General features: G+C 40.4%; 1 protein-coding gene and 1 non-coding gene across 2 annotated transcripts; both read left to right on the top strand.

The window, feature by feature from the left end:
• Positions 1-789: 789 nt before the first annotated feature.
• LOC121287632 lies at positions 790-21392 on the top strand. Its single transcript, XM_041205565.1, has 5 exons — positions 790-975; positions 8880-9027; positions 12901-13040; positions 16455-16556; positions 20489-21392. The coding sequence occupies exons 1-5, from the start codon at positions 790-792 to the stop codon at positions 21197-21199; spliced, it is 1287 nt and encodes a 428-aa protein (XP_041061499.1). The 3' UTR covers positions 21200-21392.
• LOC121287676 lies at positions 13234-13397 on the top strand. The gene has a single exon (XR_005945213.1). It is a non-coding gene; the product is annotated as a U1 spliceosomal RNA (small nuclear RNA).
• Positions 21393-25029: the final 3637 nt, after the last annotated feature.

The raw sequence follows: 25029 nt of genomic DNA, 5'->3' as shown, positions 1-25029 counted from the left end.
ATGTAGGTGGGAAGGGACTGAACAAGGGGAGAGAGAAGGGAGTCAAGATAGCAAGAAATGAGTTCCGTGGGGCAGGAACAGACTGACACGATCGGTCAGCTGGGACAGTCCTGTTTGTGGATTTTGGGTAGGAGATAGAAGCAGGTCATCCGAGGTTGGGAGACTATCAGGTTGGAAGCTGTGGAAGGAAGATCTCCAGAGGAGATGAGGTCAGTAACAGTCCTGGAAACAATGGCTTGATGTTCAGTGGTGGGGTCATGGTCCAGGGAGAGGTAGGAGGAAGTGTCTGCGAGTTGACGCTCAGCCTCTGCGAGGTAGAGGTCAGTGCGCCAGACAACAACAGCACCACCCTTGTCAGCGGGTTTGATGACAATGTCAGGAATGGACCTGAGAGAACGGAGTGCAGCAAGTTCAGAGAGAGACAGGTTAGAATGGGTGAGAGGAGCAAACTTCTAAAGTTTGGGCTGAAAATATTATCAGGAGGATCATTGGAGACTAAACTTTCACGTTGCCTGTTTCACTATAGAATGACCCCAGTACTACAGGTTCAACACCTTCAGAATTACTTTTGAAGTGCCACCTTCATATGAGATTAAGCCTGGTACTTCCCAATTTGGAGGGGAAGGTAGAGAACAGTCAAGGGGATCAAAAGTGATTCATGATTTGCATAGTCGAGAGTGAGAACTTACTGTCTGTGAAATTGTATTTGTATGAAACTTCGGTGGTGGATTGAATTGGTTACCTGGTGTAATAGATCCCGTGACCGGACCATTGTCATACCACATAGAAATGGAGGGCCGGTTCACCCGAAAACATGTGGATCATTTGAGAAGAAAGGCGATACCCCAACAAACCAATGTTCCACCTGTAACCATTGCAGAACCTGTGGGCCCTGTTGTGATTGATCAACCAAGGATAGACATACCGGATGTCTCTGTCAGATTGGATAACACTGAGCTGTCTGGGCCAAAGCAGGTACTGATGTTGCTGCTGCTCCAGATTCAGTAAGAGATTCTAGCGTTGTGGAGCTATGACCTTCCGTCCAGGTCAGGTAACTACCTAGGAGACTGAATTTATAATTTCATAACCTGCGTATGTATTTGTAATGTCATGAATGTAGTTGTTCTTGTAAATACAAATTGTAAAAAAAAAAATTAAAGGGTGAGGAATGTAGTAACTGTAGCTTTAAGGAATATAGTGACTGTAGCTTTAAGGAATATAGTGACTGTAGCTTTAAGGCTTAATGTACTGTATAGTATCACCTGACAGTGTGAATCAATCAACCCTAAGCACGGGGAACCATAGAGGTGGAGTTTTTGTCTATGTGGATCTTGGTGGAATCATGTAACTGCTGCTGAAGCCCTGTAAATAAAGTTCACTGTTTCTTATGAAAAACCTACTTGGAAAATCAAGTCTATAACAGCCACATTTTTCCTGTCATTACCACAACAAATTCTAGCTGTAGGCCTTGATGGCTCCTTTCCTCACTACAGCAAGTCATACCATCCACTAAATCTTACTAAAAAGAAAGTAGAGAAAAAAGAGTGAAAAACTAAAAGAAGAGCCAAGGGAAGAGAAGGATAAGAGCAGGACAGTACCAGAGAAGGAAAAACAAAAAGAATCAGCAGCACAAGGACAGTAGAGGCAAGTAAGAGAACAATTCTCTAACTTAATATGCTCAGCTCTACAGGAAATTCCCTAGTAATATATTCAAAAATCTTTTCATCAACTTCTTCCATTGTGAGATTGTATGTCCACATTTATAATGGAAACAGTCTGTATAAACTAGTTCTGCTGTATTTGAGCTGTCATGCCTGTACCATCACCACAACCAGTAGGGTGTAGCTACAGCATGACGAATTTGCATAGGCCATTTCCATTACGAATGAATACTTTGGAATTTAAAACGGTAATACAAAAATAAGGACAGAATGCATGAGTTTAAGCTGTTGGCTAAACTACTTCTGTATGCTTTGGTTTGATTGTCCACCACGCTCTAACCCAGCTTCACCTGAAATCTACACTTGGTCTTGATTCCTCATTACCATTGTGACATAAGCTAACAGTGTGGCATATATACCCATATTTGCACTACTGCTAAAACCAAATCACTGAAAGTTTAGTGAAAGTGATAGTGATTGTACAGTTTACCATTTTGTCCTCCTATTATAAAGCACTTTATGTACAGGGGCAGCAAAGTCAAGCTGCTTTGAAGCAGCTACAGTTCGAAATCTCCCCTTTCTTATTAGTATTTGAGTTCCTTGTCAGGATGGCCTCTAAATCAGGTAACCTGTCTTTGAAACAGATGACAATGGTTACCAGTTCCAAGTTGTCACTTGAAAGAGCTGAGATATCTAATCACGAGCAAAGTGACACTAATAGTGACTTTGACCCAATTTGTTCCCAAGTGCAGCTGCACAAGTTGCTTTGTGACAAGTGAGCCGTAGGAATAAAAAGAGTTAAAAATTTAATCTTCCGAGAGCCAAACTTTTCTACAGCAAAATAGATGTAAGATTAGAAAAGATAAATTAAATATGAAAATAAGTTGGTGCAAATGGGACACTTCAAATAAATTTAGCCTGCCATCTCTTTAGTAAAATATCTGCAGGTGCAGTTTCACAGTCCTCTGGAAAGAACTGCACTGTCCTTACTTGCAAGAGAAAAGGTCCTTCTGCACATCCATTGTTAACAGCTTACCTTCGTAACATTGTTGAAATACAAAGAGGGATACAAAATGTTCAGAATTCCTGATTCCTGTTTTGAAGAGCAAGGTATGAATGCGAATTTCTTATAAGCTAGTGCATTTGAGGGTGCCAGATTTCAAATCCTACAAATTCAAAGGCGAGTTTATTTGAGAGGTAAAGGAACTTCTTAGTTTCATTGTACTTGAAATAAATTAAGCGACTGCGATCCTCAAATAAATTCAGCCTTTCAATTTGTAGAAGTTCCTTTACCTCTGTCTATTAATGTAATTCTACTTTATAATACACACCATTAGAAATGAAAACGCCCTTCAATGGATCAATTATTATTATTCATTCTTAGGATATGGCTGCCACTGGCAGCATTTATTGCCCATCCCTTGTTGCCTTTGACAAGACGATGGTGGGCCGCCTTCTTGAACCACTGCATATCATGAAGGTGCTCCCACAATATTGATAGGTAGGGAGTTCCAGGATTTTGACCCAGCGATAATGAAGGAATGGCAATATCTGTCCAAATCATGTTGCTGTGTGACTTGGTAGGAAGCTTGGAGGTTATGGTGTTCCCATGCACCTGATATCCTTGTCTTTCCAGTTGGTAGGTTTAGGAGGTGCGTTTGGTTGCTGTTATACTGACTAGAAAGGTACAGCTTTAATCACTAGCCTGTGCTGCTGTATTGTTCTGGACAGTAGCGAGATCAGTGCAATAGGTCTCAGAACTCTTGGGTAGAGGTGGTGACTAAATACTGTACCAAAAAGATGGAATTATAGCAAAATAGTGACGTTTCTAGCAGGAACTGGAAAAGGTTGCTTTAGTCTTCCTGATGTTCAGCTTTAGGAAGTTACATTATCCAAGATTTGACAGGCAGTCAAGTGGTCATGGGATCAAGTTAAGTAGTGGAGAGATGGAAACACGTGTCATGAGAAAATATATGGAAGTTGACCCATTCCTGGCGGATATCACTGCCAGGAGGCAGCTTGTAGATAAGGCAGAGAAAAGCAATCAAAAATAGTTCTTGGTGGGGGGAGGGGGGCTGCAGAGGGAACAATGCCAGGGAAGGGAGAGACATATTGCTGAACTTGCATTGGCTTTGTCCAGACGGGTAGAGTAGAACTACCCCAGGGCAATTTTGCAGGCCTGGGCATCAAAGGTCAGCTAATAGAGGAGGATGGCATGATCCACTGTGCCAAACACTGCAGAAAAGCCAAGGAGGGAAATGCACCATCACCACAATCACAGAGGCTTGAACTAATTTGTGATTGTAAGATAAACTAAACTGTGATAGAGGGATTTGGATACAGGCTTGTGAGAGAGATGGGCATCAGCATGCATGAAGCTGGATTTCTGAAGGTTGGTATTTCTATCTCTCCTTGTAATTTCCATATGACTGCATATTAAACCATAAAGAAAATAATGGTCTCTCTAAACATAGTCATATTACCAACAAATGCTGCCATTATTGTAGCACAACCATAGCATTTTGCATCAAATTCTAACCTGTTTTAAAGAACTAATTAAAGACTTTTGTACCTCATAAGCCGCACATAAAAAATGGCATTCTCAAGGAGAGTCCCATTTTATCATCGTGTGCCATCTGTGGCTCAGGCCCAGCTACATCAGCAGGTTTTGGGTTCAATTCCCTCTCCAGAACTTGAACTATAACAATCTAGGGAGTGAGGGAACATTGGGCTGTCAGAGATACTGAGCGGAATTTCCCATTCTGGGACTAAGTCCCATGGCAGGGGTGGGAATGACAAGTACTTCCCACCGCAGAGGCTGCTGGAAATTTGTGCTATATTGTGCGACCCTTGCCCTCGTTAATTATGCGGTCAAGGGTTTCCTGACCTATCATGCAGCAGGGCCGGCTGGATGGCTCCCACCCACCTTCATATCCAGGCACCATACGTAAAAGGTGACCAGACATCAACTGACCCACCGTGGAATATCCTAAGGATAGAAGATGGACCTCCTTCAGGTAAGTGCCAACACATACATGCAACGTTGGTCCAGACATGTTCTGAGCCAGCTTGATCTCCCACTGATGGCACGGACAATCAGGTGCGGGTGGGCGTTTCTGGTCAGGCATTCACCTTCATCCCATTAAAGGGATGCAAAATGATTTCATGTCAGCCTCTGGCAGGAATGGCAATGGTGGGTGGGAGCACAAGTTCCCACCGTCAATTTACACTGGCAGGAAACCGATTTTTTTTGTTCCTGTTGCATTGTTTCCCCCCCACCACACCACCTCACCCCCCTGCCCGCCATTAAACACATTACCGGGGGTGACTGGAAAGTTCCACCCACTGTCTTTCAGATGAGACAACAAACAGATGTCCCATCTGCCCTCTCAGGTGGATTTACAGCTCCCATTACACTATTTCAAAGAACTGCAAATGTTATTATCCCCAGTGCCAATGTTTATCCTTCAAATAACATCACAAAAACAGGTTGCCTGGTTATTGTCATGTTGTTGTTTGTGGGAACTTGCTGTTCACAAATTGGCTGCCTTGTATCCTACATTACAACAGCGACTACACTTCAAAAGTATTTAATTGGCTACAAAGTGCTTTGGCATTATCTAATCACAAGTCTTTCTTTCTACTGTTGTAATATTAATACCAAAATTCTTTTAAAGCCAAGCTGATTTTGAAAGGCAATAAAATCTTGGAAAATATAAACATCATTGTTACTATACAGACTTTTCCCAAAACTTTCTCTTGTGTTCACAGTTTGAAGGCAGTTCCCATAAACAGACCAAATATCTTATGAACCAGAATCTAGGTCTTGATTTCCTAAAGTGTGTAGAGGTTGAAATGTCCATGCTTAACAATTAGATATTAGTTATTAGTTGTACATCACTCATTGGAGAATGCATAGAATGTCTATCTCTTTCTCCTATCAATTGGGAACAGGCTAAAATAATGTGGTCAAATTTATTCACAGGTGAAATAACATACAGAAAGAAAAAGACACAACAAGATATCAAAACAGCAAAGCATTTAGAATCAGCTAATTTATCCTTTTAACACTGAGTTTATTTTAACAATCTCTGACAAGCAACAGAGAATTAGTTTGTCTCCTTCATAGACTTTCAAGAGGAGATCTTGAACATAGGTGATATAAATTCCAGTTCATCCAGCAGAAGATTTAAAATGAGCTCTTTGGACTTGTGGTTTTATGCCGTTGGGCTATTTTTATGTTACAATCAGTTTTCTTGAATTAAATAAAGAGATGTCTACAGTCAGTACCTGTTGAGGGTTAAGGTGTTAAGCCCCCTGCCATTATAAATTTCTTAGTGTACTTCCTTCCAGACTGAATTTTGCACCTTGTAAAGGAGTTTTCAAAGGGCTCAGTAAGCAGTGCTGTCTCTGTCAATTCATGTTAAGTTATAGTCTGCAGACTTGTTCCTCTGCCATCCAGGAGATCAAAGGGAACTTTTATCAAAATCTGTTTTGCTGCTGATTACAATTTAAGTGATATAGTGATAATCTGTATTTTAGATGTATAAATTTACAACGTATGAAATAACATGTTTCTGTGGCAATCACATTCTCTTTTGATCTGTGCTTTTTCTCTATGACACGATCCTCACTAGAGATTGCAAGGAAGTTAAGCAATTTTTTAAAAATCTTTTCAAAGATCTGACATGGAAGAAGACATCTTTAAATCAGTCGAGGAAGATCTCGCAGACGCAATACAAGAAATAGTACAACAAGAGGAGCCACTGCTACATCAAGGTGTATTAAAGTCAAAATATTGTTTAGTGATACTTTGCAGCAATAACCTTAAAGGGATTCTGTTTCTGTGACTGGGAAGTAATTTAGAATCATGACCAGGTATCAATTTGATTACAGCAGCAATTGGGAGACATGTTATTGACGTAGTTCCACCTGTTTCAGCGATGCCATTTTCTCTCTCACCGCAGACTATATCTGTGCTACTTTTGATTTAGGCACTGATTTGATTTAGGCACCCCCGAGGTGTGGGGGTGATGGCTGGGAAAAACTTCCCCACCAATGATTCTCTCCCCCACCCCCCCCCCCCCTTCACTCCCCACCTCCCACTGTTGACATAGTCCAGATTGAGAACTTGTGTGCGTAATTATATGTGTGAAGCTATGTTCTTCCATTTGGTGGTTCATTGGTGTGCTTCACCATCACATCCTCTTGTCTCTTACATTCAAACTCATGCCCTTCCATGTTCTCCTTCAATATTCTCTCATATTTACTCATCACTCATAGTTACTAATCAAACTCCTATGGCATTGAACACTGAGAGCCAAGGCCAAGCATAGTTTTCAGACAAAGAACGAATGGGGGCAGTGGAACTATTAAATTAAGAGCACAAATATAACTCAAATTATTTTATATAATATAAAGGCAAAATGCTGCGGATGCTGGAAATCTGAAACAAAAACAAAAACAAAAAATGCAGGAAAAACTCAGCAGGTCGGACAGCCACTGTGGAGAGAACAACAGAGTTAACGCTTCAAGTCCGTATGACTCTTCTTCATTTTATATAATGTTTGATTTGACATTATTTAGCGTTAAGTACAAAAAAAGACCATTTGGGAGGCTGGGAAATAAAATGGGTTGGAAGAAGGATGTTTCTCTGCTATGAAAGCAAAACACTGCAGATGCTGAAAATCTGGAATAAAAACTGAAAGTGCTGAATAACTCAGCAGGTCTGGCAGCATCTGTGGGGAGAAAAACAGATTTAACATTTTGAGTTGAATATGACTGTTCTTCAGAGCTGAAGATGAGTCACAGTCAATTGGAAATGTTAACTGTGTTTCTCTCTCCACAGATGCTGCCAGACCTGCCAAGTTTCTCCAGTACTTTCTGTTTTTGTTTTTTTGTAAGCTGAGAAGCCGGTAGGTACAGAATTGAAGCATTATACTGCCTGACAAAAGATTGTAATTACAGTGTAACAACATAAGAATGGATGAACATATGAATTAGGAGCAGGAATAGGCCACTTGGCCCCGCGATCCTGCTCCACCATTCATGGCCGATCTGTTTATAACCTCAACCCCACATTCCCCCCTACCCCTGATAACCTTTCACCCCCTTGCTTATCAAGAATTTATCTACCTCTGCCTTAAAAATATTCAAAAGCTCTGCTTCCATTGCCTTTTGAGGAAGAGACTTCCAAAGACTCACTACCCTCTGAGAGAAGAAATTTCTCCTCATCTCTGTCTTAAGTGGGTGACCCCTAGTTCTATATTCTCCCACAAGAAAAAATATCCACCTTGTCAAGGATCTTAAATGTTTCAATCAAGTCACCTCTTACTCTTCTAAACTCCAGTGCATACAAGCCTCGCTTGTCCAGCCTTTCCTGATAAGACAAGCCACCCATTCCAGGTATTAGTCTAGTAAACCTTCTCTGAACTGCAAGCTGAACAAGCTAACATGGGTAGATTTTATTATAGATGTAGACTTAGGAATTTAGAATGACAACAAAATGTAAGATTTATGGACAGGAAGTATGTGTCAATAGAATGTTTAATATATTGTAGATTTTATTTTGCTCCTTTCTTAGATTACACCCTTTCCATTTTTTCGCCACATTGCCAATTATTGATTGTTTATTTATCTTCTTTTTTCACATCAATTCCTTTTTATCCTCTTCCATTTTCTTTTTCTACATATACTCACAACTGTACCATGGTGCAAATGAATAACTGTAACAATTGCAGTGAAGTGTAAATTCACACAGAGGAAAGGCTCAGCACTGAGCTACCTTGGAGTTATGTAACAGTTCATTCTTTCACTACAGATGTCCCTATTTTGAAGAAAAGTAAAAAGATCAGTGAGAAATCAGATGTAAGTGCTTATTTTTTGTATTTAAGAATATTGTTTGGTATGCTGAACTGTAGCAACGAGCACATGATCAAAATGGATATAAGGATGCACATTGGATTTCTCTTGGAGTGGGACTTGAAGCCACAACTTTCTGCCTCCAAGTTGAGAGTTTACCACTGAGCCAAAATTAATAGCTCAAGTCAAACTGACACCGCTCATTCCCTCTCCCTCAATATCATGCAAGTGGTAAACTTCTACCACACAGAGATAATGCCAACCTATACATGGAATAAAATGTTTGTGCTCATAAGAAATTCTTCCATGGGTCTTGTCCGTTGAGGTTTTATGATACAATTATGTACTTTTTTGCAGGACACAGAAAAGGAAAAAGATGAGTTACAAATTGAGGAAGTAAAGGCAGAAAAATCTCCAAGTGCAAGTGATCGACAAATGGCAAAGCAGAAATCAAGTACAGAAGCACAAAAGGATAAAAAACTGAGCAGCAAGAAGACTGAGGAAGGTAATGCAAAGAAGGAGTACTGCATGATTTACAATTAAAGACAGAAGTGAAAGGTTATTGCATAAAGGAATTGTTGCATGTCAAATTTAATCACAAATTGAACTCCAAGTTGGAAATTACCTGGATTGTGCCAGTTCATATCCATTTGGGACCTGATTTGGTTCAGTATGCTCCCTTTCAATGCAAGTCATCCTTTGATAATCAGGTAGGACAAGACATGGGGTTATGGGGAAGGGTGATGCCATGGCAGATGATGGGGGAGAAATTCTTTTGTACAGCAGCCTCTAAGCAGAGTGCATCAATTCACCATGGCAGGCAGCACCACAAGCCATTATTTGCATGGCCCACGCAGCACTCTTCATTGTTTTTAATGAAGAATGCCATGCAAGCCGCTCAGGTAGCAACATATGGCACTACCACTCGAACAAATTTCTCCCCCAAGGGGCCCTGAACCTTGATAAAATCTCAATACTTTTATTTCTAAGACAGGATGGTCTTACTGACTGAGTAGCTAGATTTATATCAAAGATGGCAATAAATAGGTTAAGACAATGACAATCATTATATCATGTAGAACAATAATTAGCCAGAGAGTATATATCTTTTGGATTAAAACATCTATCCAATTATCCTACTTCTGACATTTGAAATTAAGTTTGACAGTAACTTGCTGCTGACATCTTTGATTTTGTAAATATATATTATTGTTTGCAAGTCTGAAATTCCTGATACCATCATGTCTTTATACAGTAAACATGTTGCAGAAATGTAAAGCTTTTCATTAAATACTTGTTAAAGAATTTTCAAACATTCAGATGCAAATTATTTCTTGTAGAATTAGTGTAGTGTCTTAATGGTAAGACCTACAGTATGAAAGCCCTATGAGCTTAACGATGTGAAGCACACTGATAACCGAAGAGCTGGGCTCGAGAAACAAATCTAAAATAACAAAGTGAACCGTGTGCCTTCTAAACTCATAACATAACTGACAACTTCCAGGCCAGTGATCTCATCTCACAATTCAGCTGACAGTAACAAATGGCCACGACTTCCCTTTGAAAATCATGGCATCATTTCAACTTCTCAATTGGACTCAACCTTGGACGCTACCTGATCTGAAGCAAAGGAAGTGGACCTAAGGGTAGAGCTGAACATTATTCCTCTGACAATGCTGCATGTTAGCTGGAAGTGTATTTGCAGTAGATCCCTGTCTAGACCTGGAGTCCCATTAAGCTGGTTTTGCTTGGTTATTGCTGGATAGTTGCACATCTACCGATAAATGTGTTGGGAGAATACTGGTAGGCTGTCTAGGTTCAGTGCAGTAGCTTAACCTACCTGGCTACCTCGATCTTCCATTTTTTCTTCCTCCAAAAAACACAAGAAGAATTGCCACCATTAATTTCCCAAGTTGAAATAGGAAAGAAGCAAGAAAAAAGGCAAGTTCAGAAAAACTGCAAAATGCTGCTACAAATCTTGCTGTGGGAAACATTAAAACCACTTCCTTTAAGAAACACCCATTTTATCTGGGCAACTAGATCCTTGAGCGCTGCACCAATGTAGACATTGCGAAATTGAATCTATATCTAAACATGCAGAATAAAATACGTTGGCCAGAATATTGCCTTTGGCGTGTGGGGATGGGCCTGACACGCTGATGTGCAAAATGACACACCAACACGTCAGGCGTGCGTCCCGACATCATTGCGCGTCACTTAGATATTTTGTTAAGCAGCGCCTGCCGGACTGTTGATGGCCTATTAAGGCCATTAAAAAACCAATTAAAGTTATTAACAACACTGCCCGTCCAACCTTAAGGTTGTCGGGCAGGCGAAGAGCCCAAGCGGCCTTCACGTTTTTCAGGAAACCTCATCCACGGGCGGGTTGAGGTTTCCTGAAGGTTTCATAAAATTATTAATTAATTTTTTTGCAGATTTCACAAACACTTCCCAGCTCACGTGACACTGTCACAGGATGGGACATGTTTAAATAATTTTTTACTTCCTTTGTTAAAAAGTTTCACTCTCAACTTTACTTCCCTGAGGCACGGAGCTGCCTCAGGGAGATTTCTGCGCTCTTTTGCATGCATGGTGAAAGAGCGCAGGACCCGACTCTCCCTCCTCCCCCTCCGCCCGCACAGGTAGCTTAACCTACCTGGCTACCTCGATCTTCCATTTTTTCTTCCTCCAAAAAGCACAAGAAGAATTGCCACCATTAATTTCCCAAGTTGAAATAGGAAAGAAGCAAGAAAAAAGGCAAGTTCAGAAAAACTGCAAAATGCTGCTACAAATCTTGCTGTGGGAAACATTAAAACCAATTAATTGGCCCGCCCATGTAAAATGATGGCGCGCAGCCAATCGCGGGTGGAGGTCAGCTCTGCACCCGCCCCCCCCCGCCCAGCCCACCCGACACAGGGAAGTTTCTGGCCATTATATTTTTTTAATAGACAATTATTATGGCATGAAAGATATAGTGATTCGTTTCATATGGAGGGCAAATTTTTTGGCACTTCGCCAGTGTATTTGAAGGCAGGGAAGCCTCCATCTTCCCACCACCCCCCCCCCCGAGCTGTTCCCCATAATATGGTGGACTGGTAAGGCATCAAGCCTGCCCACTCTTAAGCCTGTTGAGACCCCTAAATGGCCAATTAATGGGCCGTTAAGAGTCTCATTCCGTCTCTGCTGCCATGATACAGTGAGTGGGAGAGACAGAAAGAAGGAGGCCAGTCTGCTCCTTCCCTCACACATTCTTAAACCCGGAAAGGAAGGCAGGATAACATCTCTGCGGACTTCCCTGTGTCCATTGGGGGGGGACCCCTCAACCAAGATGGTACCCTCCTTTAGAGCCTTGCCCCCTCCCCCCCCCCAACCCTCGGCCTCCAGAATCCAACCTCCCCACCCCTAGGGTCCCGATCTCTCCCTGACCAAACAACCCACATATACTTGTAAGTCTGACATTCATGTTCTACCTTCTCAGGACTCCTACCCCGAGTAGTGGCCACTACTGAGTTCAGGCACCGCTGGGACTACTCAGCTGCCAGCCAATCAGATTGGCCAGTAGCTGTCTCAAGTGCAGGTCTTCCTTTCCCTGAGGGGCAGAAGTCCCAGTCTCAGCTCATTAAGGCCATCCCCAGCATATTATCACTGCAGGACAGCCTTCTTTAAAGTCAGTCGGCTCAAGGTCAACTTTTCTACCGGGGAGGCAAGCAATATTCCAACCCCATAAAATTCATCCCATGCAATTGAGTCTAGCTTCTCTGTCAGCCTCTAAATCTGGGCATTTAAATTGCAACCATCAATATTGGCAGCCTATTTACATGCAGTTAAATAATTTGTCAGCATTTTGCAATAAATAGGGTCTGTACGTTGTGTGATTTATGAACGCTAGGCATCAGTTTTTAATGTTCTTTACAATAAATTGACATAACCTTAATTATGGTAATCCATTTCTTGGTAAGTTGGATTTTAACATATTGAACCATAAACTGATGTGTTTTCCATAACCAGCACAAAGCACGGTCAGAAAATTAAACAGGCCACAAAATGAATTGAATAGGAATTGTGAGGAACAAATTGTGCGCCCACTTTTCTAACCAGATGTGAAATGGGTGTAACTGATAGGAAAGTCTACCTGGGAAAGTTAAAATACACTTTTGGAGCACTGAATTTGTTATAATTTTCTGTGGATATGAGCAACTGTCCTCCGTGTATTTTATACAAACTGTTTGTTGAGAGCAGATTGCTTTAGTTTTTTTAATTCAAAGGAATAATTTTCCCTCTACCACCGTTATCTTTTGTGCAAGAAAGCAAGAAGAAAGCACGGTGACCAAGATTATTTGGGGGAAGAAAACAAATTTTTCTGTCTTTCCTTTGTCAGTGAAGTTGCAAAAAACGGTTGTTGAAAAAATTCAAGCAAAACAGGTTGCTGAAGAGGACCCTTGGGCACAAATCACCTTAAATCGATGCATTATAGTTGCTGCAGCGATCGTGGTTTTCAGCATGGGTGTTCAGCTGATTGTGGGTAAGTACTATCACTGGATGATAATTTTTGAAATTTGAAGCCTCTGAGTGGATATAGCAGTTCAACATCTTCCTGCTAACATAGGGTTACACAGACATAGATGGTGTGGTGTGGAAGAGGTACCTCAAGTTGTTAGTTGTATGTTAATTGTATGTGATTGTATGCAGGTGGTAGGAATTAATTAACACTTCACTTGCCTGGCAGGGTAGAGACAATGATCATGAAGGTTGTTCTCCCAGGACAAGGCTATCCCATTGCACTTCGGGTGTGCTGATGCCTGCGATGTCTTCAAATGCGGGATACTCGACTGCAAAATTTGTGGTAGTGGGGGACTGCGTTCGCCCTCTCCCCTGATATTTTTTATATTAGAAAAAAAAATTTGAATTGTGCTGTTGGGTTAGAAGGTGCATGTTTGTAATGTGTATCTCTGTAAATAAATAATTATGAAAGTGTGTAAAGATTGGCTCCAACTCTCTCCTTCACCACCTAGTTTTCTAGAGTGGAACGCAAGTAACACTGGGGAAGTAATTCCTAATAGGTTATAATAACAATCTGTATTAATACTTAGTTAAAGAGACAGAGTAATATATCCAAGTTTGCTGACAACACAAAGCTAGGTGGGAATGTAAGCTGTGAGGAGGATACAAGGAGACTGCAAAGAGATGGAGGCCAATTAAGCAAGTTAACAGCAAGGTATCAAATGGGATATAATATGGGGAAGAATGAGGTTATTCACTTTGATAATAATAGAAAAGTAGAATATTTGTTAAAAGACATATAAAAGAAACTTTTAGATGTTGAAGTTCAGAGAGAATTTGGTGTATTTGTACAAGGAACACAGAAGGTTAGCATGCAGGTACAACAGGCAATTATGAAGGCAAATGAAATGTTGGCCTTTTTTGCAAAGGGACCGGAGAACAAGAACAAGGAAGCCTTACTACAAGTGTATAAGGCTTTAGTGAGGCTACACCTGCTTTCTAAATCTGTGTGTAGTTTTGGTCCCCATATCTAAGGAAGGATATACTTGCCTTGAAGGTAGTACAGTGAAGGTTCACTAGATTTGTTCTTGGAATAAGAAGTTGAGCAAATTGCACCCATACTGTCTGGATTTTAGTAGAATGAGAGGTAATCTCATTGAAACATACAAGATTCTTAAGAGGCTTGACAAGGTAGACACCAATAGGTTGTTGGGGAATTTAGAACAAGGGATACAACCTCAGGATAAGGGGGCCAATCGTTTAAGGCTGAGATGAGGAGAAATTTCTTCACACACAGGGTTGTGAATCTTTAGAAATCTTTATCCGAGAGGACAGCAGACGCTCCATCATTGAATATATTCAAGGTAGGATAGATAGAATTTTGAACTCTGAGGGAATCAAGGGATATGGGGGCAGGCAGAAAAGTGGAGCTGAGGCAGAAGATAGCCATAATCAAATTGAATGGCGGAGTTGGTTCAGGGGTCCTATGTTCTCCTCCTGCTCCTATTTCTTATGTTCTTAGCAGCAGGACGATGTATAACAGGTTCAGGGTTGTGAAAGGCAGATTTAGGATAGTAACGTATTTTACACAGAGGGTGGTCAACAGTTGGAACAAGTTGTAGGATTGATCCTTAAGACCAGGACATTGATCTGTTTGAGATACAGAGGATCCCTGTAACAGGAGCCAATAAGGTTGCTATTCTGAAATAAAAAATTGGGCTGAGAGACTCCCTTCATCAAAACTTATAAGAATAAATGGACAATGATGGACTGGAAAAGATCCCCTGGTTCATCAAGACTGTTCCAACTATTGTGGTACCTTGTGTATTACAATATACAAACTCGCCACCCCACTCAAAACCAGTGTCATCTCTTGGGAATAGGGTTGTCAACTCAAAGTGATGTTATTCTGGGAGATTTTTTTTCTTTGAACGTGATGATAACATCGATTGACCTTTCACAGGGAAAGATTAAACAGGTTAGGACTTTATTCCTTGGAGCGTAGAAGAATGAGGGGAGATTTGATAGAAGTTCACAAAATTATGAGGGGTATAGACAGAGTAAATGCGAGTAGGCTCTTTCCACTTAGACTAGGAGAGATAAACACGAGAGGACATGGCTTTAGGGTGAAAGGGGAAAGGTTTAGGGGGAACATTAGGGGGAACTTCTTCACCTAGAGAGTGGTGAGAGTGTGGAACGAGCTACCATCTGACGTGGTAAATGCGGGCTCACTCTTAAGCTTTAAGAATAAATTGGATAGATACATGGATGGAAGAGGTCTGGAGGGCTATGGACTGGGTGCAGGTCAATGGGACTAGCGGAATAATATTTCGGCACAGACTAGAAGGGCAGAATGGCCTGTTTTTCTGTGCTGTAGTTTTCTATGCTTCCAAGGTTCACATGTCATTTCTAAACCTGTGCACAATAAAGCTGTTACTTTTTATTTTAGTGTGAGGCTCTGAGTCAATTCTCTTGGCGGAAAGATTTCTGAGTCTGGCTTTTAAGCCTTTTTAATCAATACAACTTTTCTAGCCCAGCAACAAAAGTCACATTCCCTCCTAGCTCTCGGCCTGTTGGGACTCCCTTTTCAGTCGGGGTCTGGGGAGCTGCCTTGGCTTCCTAGGCCGGGCTGGACTGAGGGGGTCTGACCTATCCGGGCAGGCAGGGGGCAGTTGAAAGTTCAGACAGTTGCCCTTAATCACTTGCTCCTCTACCTTCTGGGTGGGCTGGCTCCTTTGTTCTCTAGCTTCTCTCTCAGTCTCGACTGGAGACTCGCTGGCTCTCAGGCTCAGTGCTGACTGCCGGCAGGACAAGAACAGGCAGGGGCAGCAAGCGGTGATACTTGTGAGCGCAGTACGCCGGCCTGGCCAAGGCACAAATGTCCTGTCATCCCGACTTTGCAAAAGCGGGAGCGCTGCCTGCAAGTCATCCGTCACCGTTCAGTTAAACGAGCTCTGTGACTGCCTAGAGTCGCTAAAAGGAATTCTTTCATTTTAAAATCTTCCAGACTGCTTTTAAAGCTGCCACCAGAGGGAGAATCCAGTAGCCTCCAGGCTATTCCGGAAGGGTTGGTAACCCTACCCGGGAGAGGTGAAAAACCAGCTAAAAATCCAGATAAAATTTAGCTGAACAAAATCTGTGAAATTCCTTTCCAACCCATCTAGGTGATCAGAACTAGCCTAAGGAGATGATTCTGGCCCAGAATTCCTTGGAGCACTGCTGTTTTGTAAGTGGGAATGTCCACATGAACCAGAAACGGGTCCACCTCTCGCTTGAAGGAATTCAGCTGGAGCGGTGATGTAACATCATCATGAAAATACATATGAAAAAAGAATGTTTAAAGAGAAAATAATGGATAAAATGTTGGAAATGACTGTTCTGTAGATTGAACATTGCACTTAGACCTCGATTTGAGGTACAGATTGCCTATAGTATAGTTATCTCACACAGACTATTTTAACAGGTGTCTTTGAAGTAGACGACGCATTGGTGTATTCTGACAGTGATCTTCTTGATGATGAAGATTTGAAATTGGTAAGAAGCTTCCTTTAAAATGTTACTATATACTTTTTTAAAATAGCCTTGAAAGGTTCCCTAACACTCTACATTTTCCCAAAAGGCAGAAGGTCATGTTTTGATTGCTTTGAACTCATTAAGAGATACGACAACCAGACAATCCAATAGTTTTTACTGATTGATATGTTAAAGTTGACTGTATTTTTAATAGAAAATTGACTGTCGGACTCTTTTTAACCGACATTGATTATAGTTTCGCTGTCAATGTTTTTAACTCTAGACATGAAATTGTAGCCATCAATAATGTCAGCCCATTTACATGTGATTAGAAGATTGTTGGTAACCTTCAGAATATTGATCCACTGTGGAATTTTTTGATATATGTTAATGAAGCCAGAAAATGTAATCATTAACTCTTCTACTAACAGAAGATATGTTAATTCACATTTTAATTAGTTTTTCTGAATTTATTGACAAATTCCCTAATTTTGGTGATAAAGCAGCTAAAAAACCTTCCCCTACCATCACATAATCCAGTCAATTAATCAGAACAATCAACTTTGTCACTACTGATGGTTTCTTGAATAGGATGTGTGTGTTGATTTATGAACATTGGACTTCAAAGTGCTTACTGTTCTTTGTGCTAAATTGTCATAACTTGAAAGATGTTAGTCCATTTCTTAATAAGTTGAACTGGGGCCAGGAAGGGAAATCTATACTAGGTTATTTAAAGCAGTTGGCAAAGGTATGAAATTAGGATAAATAGGGAACAAGAAGAGCTTAGTAAGAAGAGTAGAGTCTCAGACTAAGGGAAAAAGCACACACTATCTGGAAAGGACAAAGATTGAGATTGTTAAGTGAAAATTAAGGTATGAGTGGGCAAACCAGGTAATAAAATATTAAACAAAATTAGAATCGGTAGATGTTCAAATTTGTAGATGGCCCAAGGACAGATCCAGTGTTGTTTCACCTAGTAAGACTAGAGGTTAAAGGAAATGAGATTGATGGGTAGAAAAGATTGAACAGATAGAGGAATAATTCTGCGAGGAACAAAAATGGGCCGATTTAGAGTCCAGTTGTCTGGCAGGAACAATGCAGAAAAGGGGTGGAGATGGGAGTGGGAGTTAAGATGCTGTTTTGTATGTCAGAACCATGCTGCAACTATCCAAGATGCAAGGACAGGAGCACACTAAGAAAATCCTGCTGTAGAACCTCATCATCAACAGCTTCTTAAATCCCTACTGGTCTTCTCAGTGGTCATCCTTGTATATGTGCATGTGTCCTCTGCTGCTATTCGGGTCAGTCCTAGCAAGAGAACAGAAGGAAGGCTTTGTCATCCAGTTGCCATCTAAAGAGATCAGGACGAGATGCTTTTCAAAGTATTAATGCATCATCACACCTTCCAATGTATCTGGCATTGAAGTAGGATCTTGCAACGTTGCCAGACTCAATCCAGGAGTGGAAACTTTATCTGCTGAAGATGTCAAAATGAAGAATAATCTGTAGGTGAAAAGAAGTGGAGGATGGGGGTAATTGGACAATGGCACACAGACAAAATACAGTCTCCATTTCAAAGTCACAGGGAGGAATTTTACATCCCTGCGTAGTAGGGGCTGGGCTGTAAAATGCGACAAGCCATTCAAAGCTTCATTGACTTTGGCGGGACCATAAAATCCCCTTGGCATAAAATTCCACCCGTATGTTCTGTTAGAAAATGCTGGAAATAGCCAAGAAGGTTTGCAGCATCTGTAGAGAGAAACATGTCGGATCAGACCTGCTGAGTATTTCCCAGCATTTTCGGCTTTTATTTTAGATTTCCAGCATCTGTGGTATACCCCGTCCTTATTTTTATGTATAAGTTTTATTTTATAGTAGCATTTAGTTAACTTGCAATGCTTACCACAATTCGAGAAGTAGAGTTCAAAGAAGTTTCTCTACAATACAAGCTGGGAAACACAAAACAGAAGTGCAACAGTGACACCAGTGGCAGAGGCTGTAATTACAGTGTGACAGGCTTACATAGGTACTTAACATTTAAAAGGTGAAGATAGTGATTAATAATGGCAAAGTTTGTGTCAAGAATGTGACAAAAGGTGACTACAGGAAGTGACATATTGTAGGCAAATATATCACATAATGTCTTGAGATCAACATGTTCGTAACAAATGAACCTTCTAAGATCTACTGTCTGACCTTATTTAATTTCGGTGTACTTTTCATCTTAATTATATCTGTATTGAATTTCACATTTCATAGTTCTGCCTACTTGTAAATATCACAGAGGAGATTCTGTCATTCCTTAACTACTTCATTAGTTTCTAGGTTCTTCACTCCCAGTTCTCTCTCAGTTTAGTACCATTTTCAGAGTTAACTAACTGGCATTGCATTTCTGACTCCAGGTCATTTATGTAGATCAGAAATGTTAGGGGCTCCAGTGCTGACCTTGGCACACTCCATTCAGTACATCTCCACAAACCGTTCACTTCCCAAACAAGACCCTAGGATCCCTACTGCCTTAAGCTTGTGAAGCAGCCATTCATTTGGAACTTTCGCTTTCTAGAAGTCTAAGCATACAATATTATCGGGATTCCAGTGTCCACTTAGGATGTTACTTCCTGAAAAAATATCAAACAGTTTAGTCAGGAGGATCTGATCCTTTTGAAGTTCTATGCAGAATATAATGAAGAATTTGATGAACTGAAATTTTCTTTCAGCAAAACATGCTGTTCTGGAAATGAATATGATCCTACAGGACCAGATGCCGTTATACCTAAACGACTAGAATACAAGAGCAAAGAAATCATGCTGCAGCTATACAAATCCCTAGTTAGGCCACACCTGGATCACTGTGTTCAATTCTGGGCACTGCACATAAGGGAGGATATATTGGCCTAGGAGAGAGTGCAACGTAGATTTACCAGAATGATACCTGAATTCCAAGGGTTCGATTACAAGGAGAGATTATGCAAACTAGGGTTGCATTCCTGGAATTCAGAAGGTTAAGCGGTGATTTGATTGAGGTTTTCAAGATATTAAGGGGAATTAATAGGGTATATAGAGAAAAACGATTTCCTCTGGCTGAGAAATACAGGGCTAGAGAACATGTCATAAAAATAAAAGCCAGGCCTCTCAGCTGTGAAATTAAGAAACAGTTCTACACGCAAAGGGTGATGGAAGTTTGGAACAATCTGGGTCAAAATCCTGGAACACCCTCCCTAAAAACACTGTGGGTGTACCTACACCACAGGGACTGCAGCAGTTCAAGAAGGCAGCTCACCACCACCTTCTCAAGAGCAATTAGGGATGGGCAATAAATGCTGGCCCAGCCAGTGAAGCCCACATCCCATAAATAATTTTTTTAAAAAATCAGTTGACGCTGGATGAATTGTTCATTTTAAATCTTAGATTGATACATTTTAATGAACCAAACGTATTAAGAGATATGGGGTCAAGGTGGGTAACAACTTAGATTACAGATCAGCCATGATTTCATGGAATGCTGAAACATACTCAAGGGGCCAAATGGCCTCCTCTTGTTCCCAGTTTCCTTTTAGCATAAACTGAGTGATAAATGTTTAGTGAGGATCTGAACCAAAGTGAAACTGTGGATTTATTACTGGTTTTACAACCATGCTCCTCCAATTAATGCTTTTCCTCTTTAGCCTACCCTGTAAATTAAAGAAAAAAGACTTGCATTTTATGGCGTCTTTCATGACCTCAGGAAGCCAGAATTGCTTCACAGCCGATGAAGTAATTTTGAAGTGTAATCACTCTTGAAATGTAGGAAACGCAGCAGCCAATTTGTGCACAGGAAGCTCCCACAAATAGCAAAATGAAATAACTAGATAGCCTGTTTAGTGTTGTTGCTTGATGGACAAATATTAGCCAGACCACGGGATGATAAGCACAATTTCTTTCAGAGCACATAACGTAAATTTTTTATTCACCAGGCAGAAAGGACTATCCTAGAGGATCAGGCATTGATTTCAGAAACTGAGAAAACCATCAGTGAACTTGAGAAGAAGCTTCCTCCTCACACTCCTGTCAAACCAGATTTGAAAAAGACATGTACCACGCTGAAGGGCAAGCCTGGAGGCTGCAAGGCTGAGGCAGCTGATAAAAAGCAGATCTCTGCATACATTAAGGAGATCAAAAGCATTAAAAGTGGTTATAAGCCAAGAGATAAAGACTCAGAGCCCAGGTCCAGCAAGGACAGGAAAGATCACAAGCCCGAGTTTGAAAAGAAAGATTATAAGTACTTCAAAAAGGAGCCCAAGGAGGAAAAACACAGAGGCCACAAAGGCTACCAAGAGCAGCACATCAAAGAAGGTGATGACAAGAAGCTTTCCAAGGGCAAAGAAGAGGGATGTGATAAGGGGAGTAAATTCAATCAGCTCAGTTTTCTAAGAAGACAGGAGAAAAATGCTAAACAAGGAACATACAACAAACACCAAGGCCATTACAAAGACTTTGAGAAGCACAAGTATTTCATTAAGCAGGATGACAACAAAAACCATGATTTTAAAGTGCAGAAAGAATATAGTAAGTACAGAGTATTCAAACGCAGTAAACATTATGGAGGTGAAAAAAATTTTAAGAAAGGTGGCGTGGGAAAACAATTTGGTAAGAAGAAATTCAAAGAAGGTAGAAAACACGACTAGTTGGCTTCATGTTCCAAGTTACATGCATTCACAACTAGCTGCAGTGACTAGAAAATATTTTCACCTTACATGAAAAGTCGAAACAGAAATGTTAGTTTATATCAGTCAAGTGCAATGTTTCTAAATAAAAGTACAGTTATTATTGCACCAAATAAAAATCTCCTCTGCATCAAATAGGGTTATTTACTTGTATGTGAGGCTAACATTTTTTAATAAAACTGCTTCCTGAGAACCACTCTAATTATTGAATGATAAGGCAATAGTGTGTGACTTCATAATCTCCACACTGGAGTAAGGAATCTTGGAGACAGAATAATTTATTCAGTTTGAGATCCCAGTTTGTTGAAACACAATATGTTTTGTGTTCTGATATTCTGTCAGTGGACTAGACTATAGTAAATATTCTGGCTAAAACTGTCTTTATTCCTTTTCCCAATGAGTAAGTCTCTAATAGAATATCCTTACAGGGTAACCCGATAGTTCCAGTAATATACCACCGTACATCCAACCAAAGGTTTAGAATTAGAATCCTATTCCCGACCTTCATATTTTTTTGTGGTAGTAAATATATATTGTATGTTTCTACATCATGCATGTTTTACATCACAGGGATGAGTAGGAATAATAAATGTGAGGGTTTCTTTGTATAATATTGGTACATTAGAGTCTGCTGAAGCTGAATCCATTGTTTTCTTGTTTTTATGTTCTCTCCTTATGGATTACATAGTTTCACCTCTATTCTCTTTGTCTTCTTTGGTGTACACTCTTCTGCAAACGTGTTGAGACTGATATTTGTGTCATCAGACTGTTACCCGTAGGGAATACCAGTAAGCAATTGCTCCTAAATGTTGTAATGCTTTCAAAGTAGATTAATGTATGTAAAAAATGCTTTCTCTTATAAGCACCTTAAAACCCTTATAAAAAAAAATCTAGATATCAGTGATCTGAAACCTGTCTGAGAATGTTGATGGATACTCGAGTGTTGCCTGTTAACTGGATCCACGATTGGTGCAGTTAAAACTAAGACACAGCTGCTTTCCTTGCCGGAGAGAGTTTAGTGAGTTAGTTAACAGTCAACACCCCAACTGCCCGCCCACCCACCCCCCAGCATCCCCCTGACCTCCTCCCTCCATACTATGGTCCTATATCAGTGTCACCTCATCGTCACCTGAATCTGAATTGATCTGAACTGTTGAATTCTAAAGTATCCAAATCCAAGTGGGTGGTTTAACGACATTTGGATCAATTCCCAAATGGACCAACCATCAGTGCAGAATCTTAACAATGGAAAGGGATGAGTCAGATACTGATGTGAATATATACCGATGTTTTTGTCAAGCTTATTGTTAGGCTTTCTGTCCATATATTTATGTGAAATATCCCCCTTGCTGCATATTACTATTAAGACTGTCACGAGCCTGTATTTTCACAGTGTAAAGCCAAGGCACCAGGAGCATCATACCATGGCAACCTGAGTCATGCCCTAGATTCCTATTATAAACTTCTATTATTACCTGACTTAAAGCCATTGTGCTGATTTAAAATTAACTTGCTGCATTGTATTGAAAAGCTGGAAGATATTTTCAATAGCATTGCTGCACAGCATCGTGGACTGATAAGACAATGATTTCATCATATGAAAAGTGGCAGATATTAAAATAGTAATTCTGAGAGTTTAAAATGTTTTACTATGCAAAGTTTATGTTAACTTGAAGAGAAATATTTGCTTATTAATTATTTATCACAGTCAATATAGGATTAATTATGTTCACCTGACTCCAAGTGACTCCAAAGATCATTGCCAAACATATATAAGTAAAGTTTTATTGTTAACTATTGTATCATAATGTAAAATACAAAACAAAGATACAATAACAGAGAACTTGGTGACTTTCCAGATTAATTGCAGACATTACACATTTTTCCATGGAATACTTGAAACAAAAACTTGTTCTCACTTTAAACCATTATCTTGAGTGATATGTTGACCTGGTTCCATTACTGGACCTGAAATGATTATGAGGAGGTATGAAAAAGCGACGTGAACTTACCCACTTTCCCTCTTAATAGAAAGCACTCAGTTTCTGCTTGCCATCTCCCCTTCAATGCACTGACAAGTTCACGAACTTGCTACATAATTTTCTACCATAATTCCTTTTTATGCAAACCTTTTTCACGTTCGACAGCAAAGAATAGGGTCAAAAGCATATCCATGCATGAGAGATTATTAAAATAAGAGTATATGGTTGTATATTGGAAAATAAAGCCAGTTAAAATGAATGCTTAATTCAAAGAAAACCCTTTAAGACTATCACAGAGCTTACGTATCAACCAATACATTTCATAGAGATTACACGATATACAGGTAAATAACTTGTTAAACTTTGCGGTCAGTTATAGCATCATTAATTAGAGGGCAGTATTTTATGTTGCTTCTTTATGGAGTGCATGCAAGACCATGTCCACTCTAGCTTAACTAAAGCAAAGAACTGAGATGTCAGTTCAAGTGTATAGAAATTTCCTTTCTTTCGCTTTGAGTTACAATCCATCACAGGTACAAGCAAAGTTCTCACATTTTTGGGAGTTTCCACAAAGAGTTATCATATAGGGTTAGATTTTCACAGAGTCAGGAAGACTCTATGGACCGTTAAAAATGACAGGCAGGCAGGACCCGAATGCCAAAATCCAGCCCCCCACCCCCCCCTTTCCAATAGATCCAATTTTTTCCATTAGGGGAAAGGAGGGCAAGGAATTATTCACACAGGTAGGAAATCCAGACTCAGCAGAGCCATTTCAACTCAGTGCTGCTAAGAGATTGACCAACTGAGGAGATTTAAAAGCTTTGAATGGATTTTATGAATGGGAGTTTTTTTTCACTATCAAGTGTGTAGGAGTGAGAGCTGTATTAGATTTCTAGAAGTTTATTTTTTCTCATCTCCACGTGGCCCCTGAGGTCTGCCCAAAGTGGCTACTGGATGAGTGGCTTTGGACATGGCATGAAAGATATGAAGGGTCATGGGTGGGGACATGAGTTGGCAAGGAGGGTTTGGGAGAGCCATGCGGGGGTTGGGGGGCGGGGGTGGGGGGGGAGGTGGTGAGGGGTGAAGGCTAGAGGACCTAACTTCTAAAACAACTGAGACAACATCCCAGAGAAGTGAGCTGGGTCTTCTAACCAGCCTGCCTCATCACTCCCACTCCCCCGTGGCTGTGTGCACTCTTTTCTTGAGGTCGCTGGGCCCAATTCCATCCCGCATCTACCCGCTATCCACCTTGGTAGCCAAAGTCTGGCTCATTATGTTAGAGGTGGGTATTCTCGTAAGAAGTACTGTGTGTAATTTAAGCATACTTAAATATGCATACACATAGATCTCCATAACATTTCACGGAATTGAGAATTTCAAGCTGCTACTGATAATTTACTTTTCCATTGTTCAGCAAACAGGAATGGAGAGATTGATTCTCATTGGTTTAGAGGAACTGTTGAGAGATTCAGATTAGAATTCAGTTAACTTTATTGTGAATATCCAATTTCATTTACACTGCCTTTTTTGCAGAAAGCAAGTTGTGGTGGCCCATCTTTTAAGCACAATATAGGTATAAATAAAGTCAAATGAGATACAGCTATCCTAATTTCAAAATCAGTGTCAGCAATTTGAATCAGTCGGGATGTGTGAAATGTTAGGATTTTCCATTTCTAACCCATTTAAAAACTGATTAGCAAATCATGATCCAAACTGGACTGATATAAACATCATCTGGGTTCCAGAATTAATGTATGAAGTATAGAAAATACTTAACTTGGTTGAGAGAATGTGTAACCCATAGGTGTT

This window comes from Carcharodon carcharias, chromosome 14 (genome assembly GCF_017639515.1).
Source record: "Carcharodon carcharias isolate sCarCar2 chromosome 14, sCarCar2.pri, whole genome shotgun sequence".
In the NCBI taxonomy this organism is placed as follows: domain Eukaryota; kingdom Metazoa; phylum Chordata; class Chondrichthyes; order Lamniformes; family Lamnidae; genus Carcharodon; species Carcharodon carcharias.
The sequence above is the reverse complement of the archived record's forward strand: the minus strand, read 5'-3'. Positions and strand labels throughout refer to the sequence as shown.